The sequence below is a fragment of the Ursus americanus genome, chromosome 12 (genome assembly GCF_024610735.1).
Source record: "Ursus americanus isolate L20-20 chromosome 12, mUrsAme1.1.p, whole genome shotgun sequence".
NCBI lineage: Eukaryota > Metazoa > Chordata > Mammalia > Carnivora > Ursidae > Ursus > Ursus americanus.
In genome coordinates, this window is record NC_142138.1 from 56,248,291 (window position 1) to 56,264,628 (window position 16,338).

General features: G+C 42.4%; 1 protein-coding gene across 2 annotated transcripts in view; it reads right to left on the reverse strand.

Annotated features, from left to right (window-relative positions):
• Positions 1 to 241: 241 nt before the first annotated feature.
• Positions 242 to 16,338, reverse strand: part of VAV3 (vav guanine nucleotide exchange factor 3) — a 340,350-nt gene continuing 324,253 nt past the window's right edge. The window contains exons 26-28 of one of the 2 annotated variants that reach the window (XM_087866143.1): positions 5,395 to 5,478; positions 3,170 to 3,321; positions 242 to 2,521 (exon numbers count right to left, since the gene is read on the reverse strand). In XM_087866143.1, coding sequence (XP_087722269.1) covers positions 2,480 to 2,521; positions 3,170 to 3,321; positions 5,395 to 5,478 — 278 coding nt within the window. In that variant the 3' untranslated portion in view covers positions 242 to 2,479. The remainder of the gene's footprint in view (positions 2,522 to 3,169; positions 3,322 to 5,394; positions 5,479 to 16,338) is intronic. The other variant, XM_045801631.2, reaches the window with a different exon arrangement.

The following is a 16,338-nucleotide window of genomic DNA, read 5'->3' on the forward strand; positions in this document are numbered from 1 at the left end:
ATGGAGATGATGAAGGTTCTACCGTCTGGAGTTGGTGTAAGTTAGTCCACAGAAAGCATTTAGAACAGTGCAGATGTTATACGTGACCACCGAGCATAGCTCACAGGTCACTGTTCATAACTGAGGCAGCAATCCCGAGATAAATCTAATCAAAATTAGGGCTTCTAGTCCCACGTTTATTATGAGGTTGGTATATGTTGAATTATGGATTTGTTCGTGGAAAGACTCAACTCTCAAGAAATCAATTTAATGCAAGTAGTAACTATTTATTGTATTGACATATTTACAAAACATTACAAAGTGAAATACCACTCTAATTCACCATATTACACGACGGCTGCATACGGGCAAGACAAAGCATATGGAAAAAAAACGTTTACTTCTGTCTTTGGTATTAGAAATCTACACAAATCCGCAGCATTTAAAATTTCCAATACAAAGTATTAAACGTAGACAAAGACGTAATGGGTAATGTCGTGAAAGGGGGCTCTAATGTCCTCTGCTAGGAAACCCCCAGGTCCGTGAAATGTAACAAGAAGACCAAACACCACTCGTAAGGGAGGGGGTCTATCGGCTAAAACAACAATAAAAGAACTAGTACAGGCTACAGTACTGTGCACAGGAGCGTTTCAATTTGTGTGACGCGACTTTCTCCGTAACGACATTTGGCTGACAGTAACAGACAAAACATTCCCGAGACAGAGTCGCAGATAAGACTTCATAGGAAAGAATCCACTCCAAGAGCACACCTCGAGGGTACAACTTGACTGTACAGAACATTTTATAAAATTCATTTTGTGATCATTTACACATATACAAAAACTTAACTGGTTTTAGCAAATAGTAATTTCTCTAAAACACAATCACAGTTTACATAATTCTGAGGTAAAGGTCCTGAATCTATCTTTTGAGAAGTCCTAGCTCACGAAGGTCTCTGAAGGGGGATGTCTACTGCACATCAAGGTCTGGCATTAAAGTGGGTTGGGGAGGGGGCGGGCCACACCTACCTCCTACGTCAGAGGTGTCTAAAAGGTCACTACCGACTGTGCCTAGTTTGGCTCTATTACGTTAATGCTTCTAAAGTTTTGCTTTGTTGTCTTCAAACATGAAACACTCTCTGAATCATGTCGGAACAAGACTTCTGCTCTGGAGAAAATATTTCATCAAGAAAGGGCCAGGTTAATGTCTTAACTTGACTGCCTTGACTGAGGACTCTGTATATCTCAGGAAGAACGTATTTAAACTTCTCACATAAAAAGTAAAATCTTGGTCAAATAAATGCACCACAAAACTGATCTTTCTACCAGTTAACACACACTCCGAAAGGGCCTGCAGATGGGAAGGTCCTAGTGAGAAGCTGGGAGCCTACAGCAAATAAGACCAGAAAAGCCTCAGTGACCCTCCTGTCCCAGAAATGCATAAAGGACCCAGGTGTGTTTCCCTTACAAGATCCTCAGCAAAGTTGTTTGTGCTATTGTAAATACTCCAGGTAAATGTGAGATTCAGCAGATATGGACCAGGTCTTTTTTTTTTTTTTTTTTTTTGCAGGGACAGGGAAGTGGGTGGGCAGGAAGGCCTATGTTCATAGATGTTGCTTTTATAAAATGACTGACTCTCGATGATAGCCCTTGATCTATTTCTGTAAACAACGTCACCTTACCCAGGTTACTTGAAACTACCTACCTACAACATACCCAGCCCAGATTATTTCATCAAGTACACATTTCCAAAATTAACCCTACGAAATCATGAAGGTTGTGAAATTTTAATATGAAGACGCTCGCTTTTATGTATTTTTTTTTATAAAGAAGTTTGCAAATATAATCAGAACATCAAATGAATAATTAAAACCCCTCCGGGATACGTCACTTACGAAGCAAGCCTGAGCATCGGCCTCTTCTGTTTTATCGTGAGGAACATCTGGGGGTAAAAGTGTTTGCCAGGCAATGAGCCACCTTGTGAGGCAACTGAAGACGCGAGTAGTGCTGGACCTTTCCCGTCGGCTGCCCCACCAGCGAAACTCCAATTTTTCCTCATGCTGGGAAAAGCAAAATGAAACTTCTGCTTCTTTGTACCATCAAAGATTCTGGCGAGTGGCACGTGAGAAGAAAGTAAATATGTGTTCCGCGTTTACTAATAGCTGGCATTCACGGTGTCTGACTGCACGGAGTAAAAAGAAACACGAACCAATGTGTTTGCAGGGCTCTTTGGGAAAAGAAGCTTTTGGCTTTGCCCTGGTCCCCGGCAATGACAGACTGGCAGGCTGTGTCTTGCACGGCTCTAGGCCAGCCATTAATCTGTCAGTACCAGCATCTTTAGAAATCCCAGCATTAAGACTTAGGAGGGGAAGAGGAGGGAGGAGGTTGAACAGCCAGAAATGTGGCTTTTTAAACACTTCCATTAATTCACAATGCTGTGCAGGCTTCTGCGTATCCCTTTTCGGAGATTTCTGGTGCAGGGTGCAACGCTGGAGTGCAATTTATTCGTCCTCTTCCACGTACGTGGATGGAAACCAGCCCACCTAAAAAAGAAAAGCAACCAACATAGCAACATGACTTTGCATCTGGCATTTCAAAGGGTTCTACTAACAGCATTTCGTTTTTATAACACCCCAATTAAGCTGGGGTTTTATGGCCGCTGTAGGTAAGGAAGATTGATTTAACTGCCCTAGAAGCCTGATGGCATGAGTGATAGAGACAGAGGAATAAAATAAGCCTACGCAGTGCTCTAATCTGCTAGCACACAAATATGTAAATTAGTGTAATAAGGGCTCTCCTACTTAACGCTTCCCGTTTCTGCTATAGAAAGGATACAAGACAGAGGTGCTATGTCCCATTCTTTCCAATTTAGATCAGCAGCTCTTATAAATATTCTGTATTCCACATAAAATTTATGCTCCGAGGCTTCTGGACTAAAAAGAACTAAAATGCTCCTCAATTCTTTTCCAAATAGGAAGCCATCAAACTTGCGCAGGTGAACTTTATTTATGCCATAATCGTATTCGTTCAACATATTTTTCTTGAGGGCCTGTTTTCGGTGACGAACGTCACCACGCTCCAGAGCCCCGGCTCTGTGGGGTGAAGGCTTCTCCCCAGGCCCGCAGGGGATGCCAATGACTGCCCTGTCCCCTTCACTCCCCCGCACGAGCCCATCGAGAGGGTCAACTCACCCTGCCATTTACTTCTCCTCTCCACCAGCCATTCGCACTCATCTTCGTGTAAATCTTCACCACATCTCCTTTCAGCAAGGACAACTCTCGCATGTCTCTGGCACAGAAGTCATACCGAGCGATGGCAATGCCCAGCACTTTCGGACTTAGCACTGTAAAGAAATGATGGGGAGTCAGAACTGACTTGCGATTGAACAAGCATCAGCGCCTATGCAGATGAATGTTCTAGATGCTATCAAAATGCACAGCCATGATTTCACTACAGACTAGTGATAATGGTGGAGGAGCTTGAAAGCAGCACAATGGCTGTTTCAATTCAATCAGGTATAGTCAAGTTCACGTCATAATGTTTAAAGAACCATTGTTCTGTTACATTCTTCATAAGAACCTCAAAACAGGGACTAGTTTTCATAAAAAAAAATTAATATCTAAAAAAAAATTAATAACTAAAAGTTACTATCGGAGGAGATAGAATTTACAATAACTAGCATAAATTTCCTACTCATAGCACAATAACCCATTGCTAACAAGAACCTCTAAGGTAAAAGCTTTACATTTTTACCTCATAATTTCAAACAACCAAATGTTTTGCTCTGAAATTCTCCTATTGAATCCATGACATTACTTCTAGTCAAATGGCTCTTCCTCCCCCAACCAGCCCTTCTTTGGGTTAAAACTATTTGGGGACAAACTCAGTTGTTTTATATAGAATTTCATTATGTGAAGCTAAAATCAGGTTTTGCTGGAAGAATGCATAAACACCATCAATTTGTCCTCTTTCTTTCAATACTGCAGGTATAGAAAACTTTGCTGAAGGAACGTACTCAAAACAAAGATGTCAGGGTGTTCATTTTCTATATTCAGATTCGTTTTGCAGTAGGAGAGGAGCTAACTTACTCCCGGTCCTAACCCGCCCTGCCCTGAACGAAAAACTCCGTTCCAGCTGTACGTTTGTTCTTCTCTAGTGTTTGTGACACATTTCATACCAGCTTCTCTACCTGCTGCTCCTTGGGTTATAAAGCGTTTTCGGTTATATGTGCGGTGATTCTGACAACCACTCACCTGGGAATGGTGGGACTTTATAAACCTTAAACGGTAAAGGAACGGAAGTATAAGAAAGAGAAACAAACGGGAAATGCCATGCATCTGTACTTTTAACAGTTCCCAGCGCCCAGGCAGCCGTGGTTACGACTAGTGTTACCCTGAAAGAGCCTGCCCGCTCGGAGACGGGGATTGCTAGCCTATTACTCAGGGCTTGGCGATAACAGACATTTTTTTTTTACTCTCCAGGTGTCTATCATAAGATAAACGAATAGCAATGCTGTAGATTTCAGAACTGTAAAGGGAGTAAAAATTGGTCATTTTATTTTACTGTTCGGACACAAACCACTTTAATAGTTTTCTTACTGAAACCTGTCCCATTACTGGGGCACTACGCTCAGAGTTGGTGCACATAAAAACACCCCTGTGATGGAAAAACCAACCATCAACGTAACTGCACGACCTTGCACAGGTCTCTTTAACCCCCGAGGCCACATGTTTCTCACCTATAAAATGAAAGGTCTCTGCTAGCTGACGTCTAAGGTCTTTCTGGTACTAAAGGTTATGATTGCACTGGGACTTACAGGTTAATTTTTAAAAATCTGTAAGAAAACATACTTGACCTCGCCATATAATGTACTCCCCTACGTGGCACCTAAAGAGCCATTAAATTCTCGGGCTCGTGACAGAAATTAAGACCAGAATGTCTGTACACAAACCAATGGGCACAGTCATCCTTCCAAGCAACATGAACTTTGCTTTTCTGGTTGAAGACAAAGCTGGGGGTTTGGTTCTGTTTATTTTCTTAATGGGACTACGTGAACATTGGCTTTCCTCAACTAAAATTTCTGAGCCTCAAGAAAACTAATGATTTTAAAAGAGTGGTTCATTCCCCACTTTATACTTTCAGCCCTCAACCCTTGCAACATAGCCCCCAACAGATAAAATTAAAAAAAAAAATGTCTGACGGAAATACATGAGCACACACACAAGACCAGAGGAGTGAAATGTCGTGACAAACAATGACTTCATGACAGAGAAGAGGAGACCACACGGTGGGAATGCGACTCTAGGGACTATTTGTGAGGAGATGCATCTATACGAGAAGCCATATACAGAAGTCAAATATTTTATTTGCAAACAGAAGCAAGTGGAAAAGACATATAAAAGCAGTAAGGCAGTACCTGACCAGAAAGGAGTGGAAGAAGGGGGAACAAAGCTGTAGCCTGGAGGAGTTACAAAAGAAAACCCACAGAACAAAGAAGGGGCTTAGAGAAGGAAAGAAAAAGAGAGAAGCACAAGAGCATTTAGGTAATGGCAGAAAAATATCTCAACACCGCTATTTCTTTGTCTATAATCATAAGGAAACAGTCAAAGCTGGAATCTCAAGCTTCGCTTTCACCCGCTTCTCCCCATCACCATTTCTAAATAAAGGACGAGCCAGAGTTTTACATTTTGATCGACATTAGTTCTGAAATTTAGAGCTATCTATCCCTTTACAGGTGAACAGCATACCCACTCCATGGCGCCATCTTTGAACCCCTTCCATCCAAGGATGGCCTTCTTTTGATGTGATGCACAATTCCCACTGTGTGACACCAGTGGAAAGGGGGAGCCTATACATTCTTAATGGAAATATGCTTCACATCAAAACTGATATAAGAGGCAAGAGCCTACAGAGTAGTGTCAATGAAACATGCAGAGCCCATAGGGAAGTCACTCACACGGTTTGTTAGGCACCACCCCCAACCCCCAACCCAGCATGCACATGCTAGCTTATTCCCCCACACAAAAATTGTAAATCATTCCAAATCTTATCATATCTTGAAAAGTAAATACATCCTCCAACTTTGGGAATGTACGGAAAAGTTCTATGTGAAAACTCTACCTTCAAAAACTTTTTACTTTAAATAATAAAAACCAATGGTTATCCAACGGTCCTGAAGTGTTAAATGCCATGCTTCATGTTTTATACTCAGCATTTAATTTAATCATCCCAACAAGTCGAAGAGGAAGGTACTGATACCGCTTCCCCTTGGTATCTTAGAATGACCTAGGTTCAAAGCCAGGCAGGAGGACTTCGGGCTCCAGGCTCTTAACTGCTGCACTGCTACACACCTGCCGCTCTCCTGCAGGTCCCTCCCTAGGCAGTTATCAACCTCTCCCTGTTGATGCCATGGTGCCATTGCAAAAGAAGACACGGCACGGCTACACATTTTCTCCCAATATTCATTCCCCCCTTCATCCCTGCGATGGGTTATTTGGTCAGGCTGTGTTTGCCCAAAAGGCACACTCCATTTCCCAGTCTTCTTGCAGGTCTACGCAGCTATATGACTGAGTTCCTGCCACCGGGATATAAGCAAGGGCATTGTGAGGCAGCTTGTGGGACCTTTCCTGGCAAGGCAGCTGGCACATGAATTCACCGTTCTTTTTGGTTCTTTATTCTATCCTGCTGTGTGGGATGTGAAACTACCATCTGGGTCCACGAGAAGAAAGGCCTCACCTTAAGGACGGTAGCTCATAGGCTTGAGGGAGGCTGGGTTACTGAAGATTTAATGGAAGAGGTGACCTGCCCTTCCCCATAGCCATGGACTGACCACTTCCAGGTTTTTATGATAGAGAGAAATAAAGGTCTAGCCTGTTTAAGCCAATGGTTTTTGGATTTCTGTTACTTGTACCTGGACCTAATCTAAGTGTAACAAAAAGTTTCTAGGATCAAGGATGAGGTGAAAGTAGGTTAAACACACTCGAATGAGTCCATATCATCTTGCAATATATTCTGTCTCTTTCCGGCCACTGATGGATTTGAGAGCCACAGACTTCTGCTGAAGGTAGCACTCTGGTCAGAAAGGGGTTCTGTGATACTCACGAGCTGCAGTAGCTCATGAAGGGGTACTCAAGTACTATCCAAGTAGACTGGCCGTGGGAATTGGACACGATTCAGTTGCTCTTGGAACCGTGGGCTACGTACGGATCCTTCATATACGCATGGATGCATTCCTGACACTTCCCTCATGAATGGCCTTCATATTTACTTTTAATCTGCCCTGGAGCATATCCTTGTCGATAATCAAGTTTCTTTCCTAATCCATTGCATCTTCCACATTACATTTTTAAAATTTTAAAATTCAGTGGTACATGCCTTTACAACTAATTTTACAATCTGCTCAATTCATCTATTGCCATGCAACATAACTGGTTTAAATTTCCTTGAGATCCTGTTATACCCACTAGTAGGGAGAGGAGGGGATGCCATCTCTATTTAATGAGAAAAATGGCTCACATCTGTTATTGGCAGAAAATCTGGTGCCAAGATTCCTACCCCATGTTTGTGAGAACTTAAATTAGAACCCCCCATTCTACACATTACTTCTGGCAAGTACTAGAATTTTCTCCTTGAACTGCTTTCTAAGTGTCCATCCTTGATTATCTCTCTGGTACTATTTTATCCATAAAGCAATAAAAGAAGACTGTATTTCTTCAAAATTTCTAATGAAGGTAATGTAAGTCAGCAGTCTGAAATATAACAAGAGATAAGTTAGCTCTAGAAGGAAGAAAGAAGAAATCAATGGAAACACAATTAATGCAATTTAAATAATCTCAATTGGTAGATATCAGATAACCTGTCTCTAATTTTAAAATATCTAACAATCTTGAATATGGATAATGCCTCACTATGCATAGTGGACTTGAATCTGTTTCAGATACGTAAAATCAGTGTGCTACCCTCTCTCTTAGCTAACCCTAAAAGCTTTATATGCACTGGCATTCATGTCTAGTGGCTACAATTAGAATCTTCTTTAATCTTATCTAAAATATTATAACCTTAGCTGAATGGTAGCTATTCCCCCATGGTTAGGTCTTGGCTCCTCTGCTGGCTTCACTCGAGACTAATTCCTACCCCCCGCCCCCACAAAGAATGGAATAGATTCTGGGATGTGTCCTGGGTCCTCACCTAAATTCCAGTCTGTAATTTCAGATGTTTTCTGACACTGCCATGAAGGACAACCATGATCTCTAATGCAACCTGCCTGAAACCAAAGTCATCATCTTCCTCCTTGTAATCTAGCTAAATCTTCCACATTTTTGTCTTTTCAATGACTTTCCAGTTCTTGGCAAACTACCCTTGCAAAGTCATTATGCCTTTTGGTTCTTCCTATTCACTCTCTTCTTCCTCTGAAATATGAAGTTATTCCTTCACTCAATTCTCAGCTCCACCATCCCAACCCAGGTACTAATGCCATTTCTAAGCTAAGACAACTGCCTCCTAATTGGTACTCTTGCTTTGAACTTTCTTTCCACTCCATTCTAAATACTGTCTCCCAGCTACTCAAGATAAATAGAGACATGGCATTCCTTTTCCCAGATTATGAAACCAAACTCTTGCCCTGAATTCCATGGCAATTCATAGTTTGGCTGTTTCCTGCCTTTCTAACCAAATCTTCCCATCATTTTGTCACAAAAATTCTTTGCACCCAGACCAGCTGGTGAGAATACCTGCCAAGGCCCTCAGCTTTGGTTTCAACTCAAAACGTCTGCTCGCTCTGGAAGGTTGCTCCTCCACCTCGCCCCTGCTACCCTTAACCTCCTGGACTCCAAAGCTCTGCTCAGGCCCTTTCCAGCAGTCTTCCCTGACCAAGCCAGACAACACATGTCCCCTTCCTTCCTTGTTCTTTCTAGCCATGTGCAGGCACTTACACCATGGCCACCCCTGGCCCTGTTGTTTAATCACTGCGTGGGCTCCTGTGTGGCATCTCCAATCGGTTGTCGATTCTGGAGAGCAGGCGCTAACCCTTACACTGCTTCTGCATCCCCACGGGACCAGGCCCGGTGCTAAGCTGCGGTAGCCGCTGAATGCACAGGTGTCTCAGCGGGGTGTTTAATTTTGCAAGCTCCGTATGTCTCCTCTTCCGTTCATTTAGCTCATCTCCTGCACACTTAACTGCTTAAAGAGACTTCCAACAAAAGCCAGCACAACACAAAGAAAAGAGCGTGAAACACGGTCAGGTTTTATTCCCCAGGATCCCCGAGACCATAATCTATCAATGATATTCCTGCAATAACTGTAATTTTTTCGGAGATGCCGAGCAGCTAGTAAGGACTGTATGTCTCTTGGCATTAAGCATACTGTATGCCCGAGGAACCTTCTTCGGGGTAAAAGGTTAGTCAGTTTCTCCTGCCACCCAGTGCATCGCTCTCGGCCAAATATTTTAAGGACTGGTAGGGATGCTTTCTAGTTTTCTATACATTGTAGCATGACTCATTGCTGCCACTCTTCCTATACATTTATTTTCACTGCCTTTGGGTCCCTAATTCTCATAGGCTGGCAAAACAGCATCTGAATGCCTGACATCTATGGAGACAAGAGCATAAAACAACATGTTCCCTTGGAAAGTATGGATTTAAATTGAGAGGTAAACTGTCAGAATAAGGTATTTGATAAAAAAAAAAATTCTTTGCAGAGTGGCTTAACCTGCAAAACACATTTCCATCCTTACTGAGAGCGTAACCACCTATTTCAAAATTCATATACAAATACATGTTTCCTTCGACAAACTCCTCCTACTACACCAAGGCGCTGCTAACGTAAGAACTATTGGTAGATGCCTATCCTGGGATGGAATTAGAAACAGCCGAGTGACAGTGGCATTCAAATGAGAATGCTGAGGTGAAAGATCCTCTCCCATCCCTTTCACTTCCCGGGCTAATATTCACTTCACCACCTAATATGACAGATAGCCTGTCTGCTAGGACATCGCATCATTTTGGGAAGCTTCGTGAGAGAAAGAAGTTTCTCATTAGGAACTATTAAGAATATAGTCAAATATTATTTATCCACTTTTCCAAGTTAAACAAACAAAACCTAAAGTACAGACATTCTCTAACTGGAATGGAAGTTACCTGTTAATAAATTGGGAACAGAAGCTATCAGCATAGCCATAATCAACTGGCAAATCACCAAGGAACAGTACTCAGTTCTGAGACTTCACTGAGAAAACAGAGCCCCAGAACGCAGAAGTATATTAATTAAGAACACAGTGCTTACAGTAGAATAAAAAAGTGCTCAGGAATTGATATTTGATGCCTATCTAACTAAACATTGCTTTAAAGTTTTAGCTCTGCCTTGATTAGGTTATTCGTGTTCATGAGTAAATGAAATGTACTCAATTTTCAATAATATTTGAACTGTATACACAGGAGAGAGCAAGCTCCATCACTACTCTTCCCTTAAGGTACTGGTTGTCAAGCCACAAGGTAGTTTTGAACTACCATTACACGTATAGCTGAACAGGACCCTAAGCATTTGCTAATTATTCTCTGAGATGGACATTCCCCGTGTCCAGCTCTATTTAGGTTGTAACAACCACGTGTTCCCACTCCCTTATGTAACATGAAGCTGTTAGTAAAGATATCAGGCAATGGGGCCAAGGGTCCTATCATCAGTGCAGTGATCCCTGTGAGTCTGCTGCCCAGCCGTGGCCTCGAGGAGAGTGATGTTCCTATGTGGGACACTCTGATGAGCAATCCAGTAGATTCTTTTTACCAAGACTGTCTACAGATGGCCTAGCAGCAGAGAACATGCTGAGAATTTAATGAATGTTTAATTTAAATTTGCGGTCCTTAACCTGGTTTTATTTCAGAACTTAGCCATGTCTTAGACATAATGTCAAAAATTTGCTCCCCCATGTCCCACAAATGTTCAGTGTTTGTTGTATATTTTATATATTGCCACTGAAAAAAACTAAATAATTTAGATTGGTTTCATTTCATTGAATGCTGACATCTGGTAAATGGACCAATCTCCTTTAACCTGAAATTCAAAGTTATAACAAGGAAAACTTATATCTAGAGTTACTGGAAAAAACAAACAGCTACTCTGCATTCAACACTACATGGTATAAGCATATAAAGCCATTAACAAGAAAAGAATGAGTATCAGGCCTTTCCTATCGTTATGGAAAATTAGATCATTTGCCATTTCTAGGAATTTCAGATTATTTATAGACATCTAGTTTATCAAAGCACAAATTCATTCCAAATCCTCACTCTTTACAAATAATTGGCAGACATTTATTAAGTAACTGCTGATGTGCCATGTATTGTGCTAAGGTGATATTGGAGATGGAACAAGACAGAGCATCTGACTTCAAAGGAGCTTAGAGATTTGTGAAGAGACAGACACATACAGAAATGATAATAGAGGTGAAATTATTCATTTTGGATTGAGAATGCTATGACTAGACTTTAGGCGCCATCTGAGCCCCGCCTTGAAAAAATCTCCAATCTTCCACTTGCTCAGGTCGACAACCTTAGTCATTCTCGAATCTTCTCCTGCTATTCTATTTCACATGAGGTGAACAACCTGTTGCATCACTTTCAAAATCACCACCTACATGGCTGCATGTTGTTCCAAACTGCTACACCTCTCGGCTGGCGTGCTACGTGAGACCTCCGACTGGGCTTCCTCTTTCTACCTTGTCCCCCGTTTCTCCATGGTCTTTTTTCAACAAAGAAGCCAGGGTAATCCTGTTAATACTAAGGTTCAAATCATGTCTTTCCTTTGCTTAAATCCACCAGTGGCTTCTCATTTCTTTCAGAGGAAAGGCTAAAGTCCTAAAAGGCACCGCATGGTCTGGCCTCCCTTACCTGTCCTCCCGCTCTGGGCACATTGCACGCGTTATATATGCTCCTTCCTTTGCACTGGCCGTTCCCTCTCTCACTTGAGGCTTGACTCCAATGTTACCTTCCTAATGAGGTGACTTCAATGCCCCATAAAAGAGTCATGGACATCCACCGCTCGTGCCAAGTGGTACAGAGAGAAAACAGGGTTTATTGGGGGGAATGATACGTAGGCAGAGAAGTAGGTAGAATGCACCCCAAACTGCCATTGTCGTCTTGCTCAGGTTGGGCATGGACGGTCTATACACCGTGGTCAACGTTCCGGCAGCCTGCTCTATCAACTGATAGGGTATTTAGGCAAGTCTGTAATAATAGAAATTCCCCGTTATGGACTGAATGTTTGTGTTGTCCCTATCCCCAAATTCATATGTTGAAACCTAATGCCTAATGTGATGGTATTAGGCAGTGGGGCTTTTGGGAAGTGCTTAGGGCATGAGGATGGAGCCCTCATGGATGAGACTAATGCTCTTATGACAGAGATCCCATCGAGTTCCCTAGCCCTGCTTCCAGCATGCGGTGCCCTCTGTGAACCAGAAAGCAGGCTCCCAGCAGACACCGAATCTACTGGCACTTTCATCTCAGATTTCCCAGATTCCAGAACTGTGAGCAAGACATTTCTGCTGCTCATCAGCCACTCAGTCTATAGTACTTTGTTACAGCAGCAGGAACAGACGAAGACACTGGTCCTACAAGTGGCCTATGAGTCCTGGAACCAGTCGCTGCTCAGCCTCTCCTACTGTTGAGAAAACTCAGAACTGTTGAACCAGCTTTCTGCTAGGCTACCAAAAGGAGGAAAAATGAGCCCCTAAGCTTTGTTCCTCATCCCCCCACCACCCCAGTTAAAATACTAAACCATCTCTGGCACTTCTGAGTACCATGGCCCTGTTTAATTATTTTTCCAGAGCACTCACCAACTCCTAATATACTTACAACTTCTGTTTACCTATTATCTGCCTTCCCCACTAGCATGTAAGTCCCACAAAGGCAGAGACCTTTGTCTGGTTTTTTCCACTGCTGTGTATTCTCCAGCAATTTGAACAATGCCTTCCTTGAAGTAGGGTCCCAATAAAGATCTGCTGAATGAATGAATATGGAGACCTATGGAGGGGGTTACTGGTGAGAACAGACAAGGAAAGAAGTTTTTAGACTCATCCAAATAGGGAGAACTGTACCCTATGAGGAAGAAGGAGAAAAGAAAGAGGGGAAATTAACTGGACAAGACTGAACTTTGCATAGAAAGACTGAGCAAAATCTGAACCAGCAATGCAGGCAACATAGGAATCTTTGTGTTCAACTCTGACAAATTTGAGTGCATTCCTAGCAGGCTGGCTAGCATGGTGACAGAGGTGGCCACCGTGTATATGAGGGGGGACTGAATAATCTGAGGTAGATGATAGAAAAGAAAAAGAAACACAGTGGAGAAGGGGGGGAAAAAAGCACAGTGAAAGAAAGGTTATCAAGGTGGAGAGAATGTATCATATATTTACTCTGAGTAGCTCTAAAGATATAAACCAACTACTGTATGTAGGTACAGTAAGTTTCTAGTTAATATAAGTTTTTATTTTGTTCAAAAAATAAATTGAGTGCTTTCTACTGCATTGGACATAAAGTCACCTGACTGTTCAAGCAAAGCCCGAGGATGACCTCTCAGGAATGTCATGAAAGGTACCTGTCTGAAAAAGCCCGGACCAGGTGAGGCGCTGAGGTGCCTGGGTACAAGGATGCCCCCTGCGTCTCTCTCTATTGTGCAGGCACTAAGCTAAACTGTAAGTCACACTTCAGGGGTATGAGAGAGAGAATATGTGGTGCGAGTAGATGCTCAAAAATGTTGTGTGCATAAAGGAATGAATGAAAAGAAAACCTAGCCAGTTCCGTACTCAATTTCTCACGCTATTAGGAGTGAGTTGCAGAATTAAGAGCTGCTGTCTTACGCAGACTCGGAATTCAGTGGGGGAAGCTGCTATCGGTGGCAGAGACAGGAAAAGAGAGCTCTCGGCATGGTTCCTCAAAGCCAGGAGCCTCATCCAAATTTTAGGAAGGAAAAAAGTAATTCTCAATGTAGATAAACTTCTGTGTGTTTCTTAGGAAAGACAGACTAGAAAAGCTTAGCCTCAGATCGGGGCTGCCATGGGAGGGTACTATCGTCAGGGAACAGTACACACATTGAGACTAGCTTTTAACTTATAACAGAAGGTCTATGGGAAAGGACAGTATAAAAGATGAAAAATATTAAAACATAAGGGCTGCTTTTTTGCGCTTTTAAATATTAAAAAAGATGGCTTTGAATGAGGTTACCTGTATCTGTAGAATTTCTATCTGCAAGCTCTATTTCTGAAGGGAGCCTGAGTCCTGGCTACTAATTTTTAAAGCTATGAGGTTCAGGATAAAAATGCCTTCTAGGAGCTAGGAAAGCTCTGGAAGTAAGTAAATAAAGACAGGGAGCCCAGCATGACCTGATAATGAAGACGTGCGACTGTAGTTGATCAGCTGCCCAACAACAGTAAATTCTGTGGCCATCATAGACACGCCGAGGAGAAAGAATATAAAAATGTCAGCCATTTGTTACAACTGCCTTAGCCTGCAGAAGAGTGTGTATACTGGGAGAATACAGCTGAAGCCCAGGAAATGGAGGTGGGAAACCGAAGTCCCAAGGAGAAGAGCTTTATAAATACATGAAAATGTGTCCGATGAGGCTCATGTAACATTTCTCACTGGGTAACAGTATTGGAAGTGGTGGCAGGAGCTGCAGTACCGGTCAGAGCTGAGACATACAGCACTGCCCACGTGCCAGACGCTCTTCTCAGCACTTCCCAAACACCAACTCTTTGAAGGCTCATCGAGTGAGCATTACGCCTCGTGAGCCAGTGCTGCACGATGAAGTAAACCGGGGAAACTCTAGGGAAACTGTCACTTCGCCATGTCACACGAGCAGCACTTGTGACGCATCTGTGTGACAAAGGAAACCTTTCCTGGCACTTCTTGTGGGGCTATTGGTTCACAGAACTGCTGGAGACATTAATTTAATGTACATAAGAGGGGTTTGAAAAACACACTGTTCTATGAATCATCAAATTATTAAATATCAGACAGAATCACTGGGTTCTTATGTGTCAAATATTTTATATGAAGTTTCAGACCTACGTCTTAGAAACTCTCATTGGCTTAGAAGTGCTTTCTCTTAGGAAGACAGTGCATTTTACTGCAGAAAAGTTACAATCCGTTTAAAACACTTCATTGTATTAAAGGTAATGGTTTCCTTCTAACTCTCATCCACTGACTACCTGTCTACCCTAACAATGCAAGTCCCCTTACCATTCTAACTTATGAACAATTTATAAACACTTATAAACAAACAAAATAGAGATGGAAAAATCTAGAGAAAAATTTTAAACTGATACTATGAGCTTGTGATGGGTTGAATGGTATACCCCCTACTGTGTTCCAAAAGATATGTCCACCAAGAACCTGGGAATATGATCTTACTTGGAAAAGAGGTCCTTGCAGATGTGAGTTAAGGATCTCAAGATGAGAGACAAGGTCATCCCGTATCTGGGGGTGGGGTTCTAACTGCACTACTGTGGGCTCTGAATGCAATGACAAGTGTCTTTATAAGATAAAGGAAAGGGATATGACACACAGAGGAGAAGGTAATGTGAAGACAAGGCAGAGATTGGAATCATGTCTCTATAAGCCTTGGGATGCCACAGACTGCCAACGGCCACCCAGAAACTCTAAAAAGGGCATGGAACAGGTTCTCCTCAGAGCCTCTAGTAGACACCGATCCTGCCAACACTCTGATTTATAACTTCTGGCTTCCAGAACTGTGAGCGAGTAAATTTCTGTTGTTCTAAGCCACCCGGTTTGTGGTCATTTTTACGGCAGCCCAAGAAAACTATTTCAGTGCAATTAAAACAAACATTTACGTTATTAGAATAAAATGGAGTCAAACCCAAATGCCAAGTGACCAAGGAAAGAATGACAAAAGACTGAGTATAAGGTAAGGGGATGGGAAGATAAGGGTAGGTGAGAACGGGTTTGTTGAAATACAAGGGCAAGAAGGTTAAAATTAAATGAAGTGGATGTTTGAGATAATAGACACTATCCACTATTACACTGTGATTAAACTAATCAATAGTGGTTAAGGCGCTGTCAGGCTGTTTCAGGAATTATCAGAAATATGAGCTCTATTATGTTACACTGAGTTAAATAAACACGAATGATACAAGTTCTCCACCGGGCCAACACGCTGGCTAAAAGGAAGCTCAGGCCCCTTGTCAGGTGGGTAGTAGAATAACGGGGATGCACGTGTGGAAGGAGAGCGACCACACCGGGGGGAAGCCCCCCGGCTCTGGCTCTCACTGTCCTGCAAGGTCATTTGTGTGGTCCCAGTGACCAAATGAAACCTTTGTTGGTTTTTGAAGAATTGCTACAGTATTTGTCACTGCACC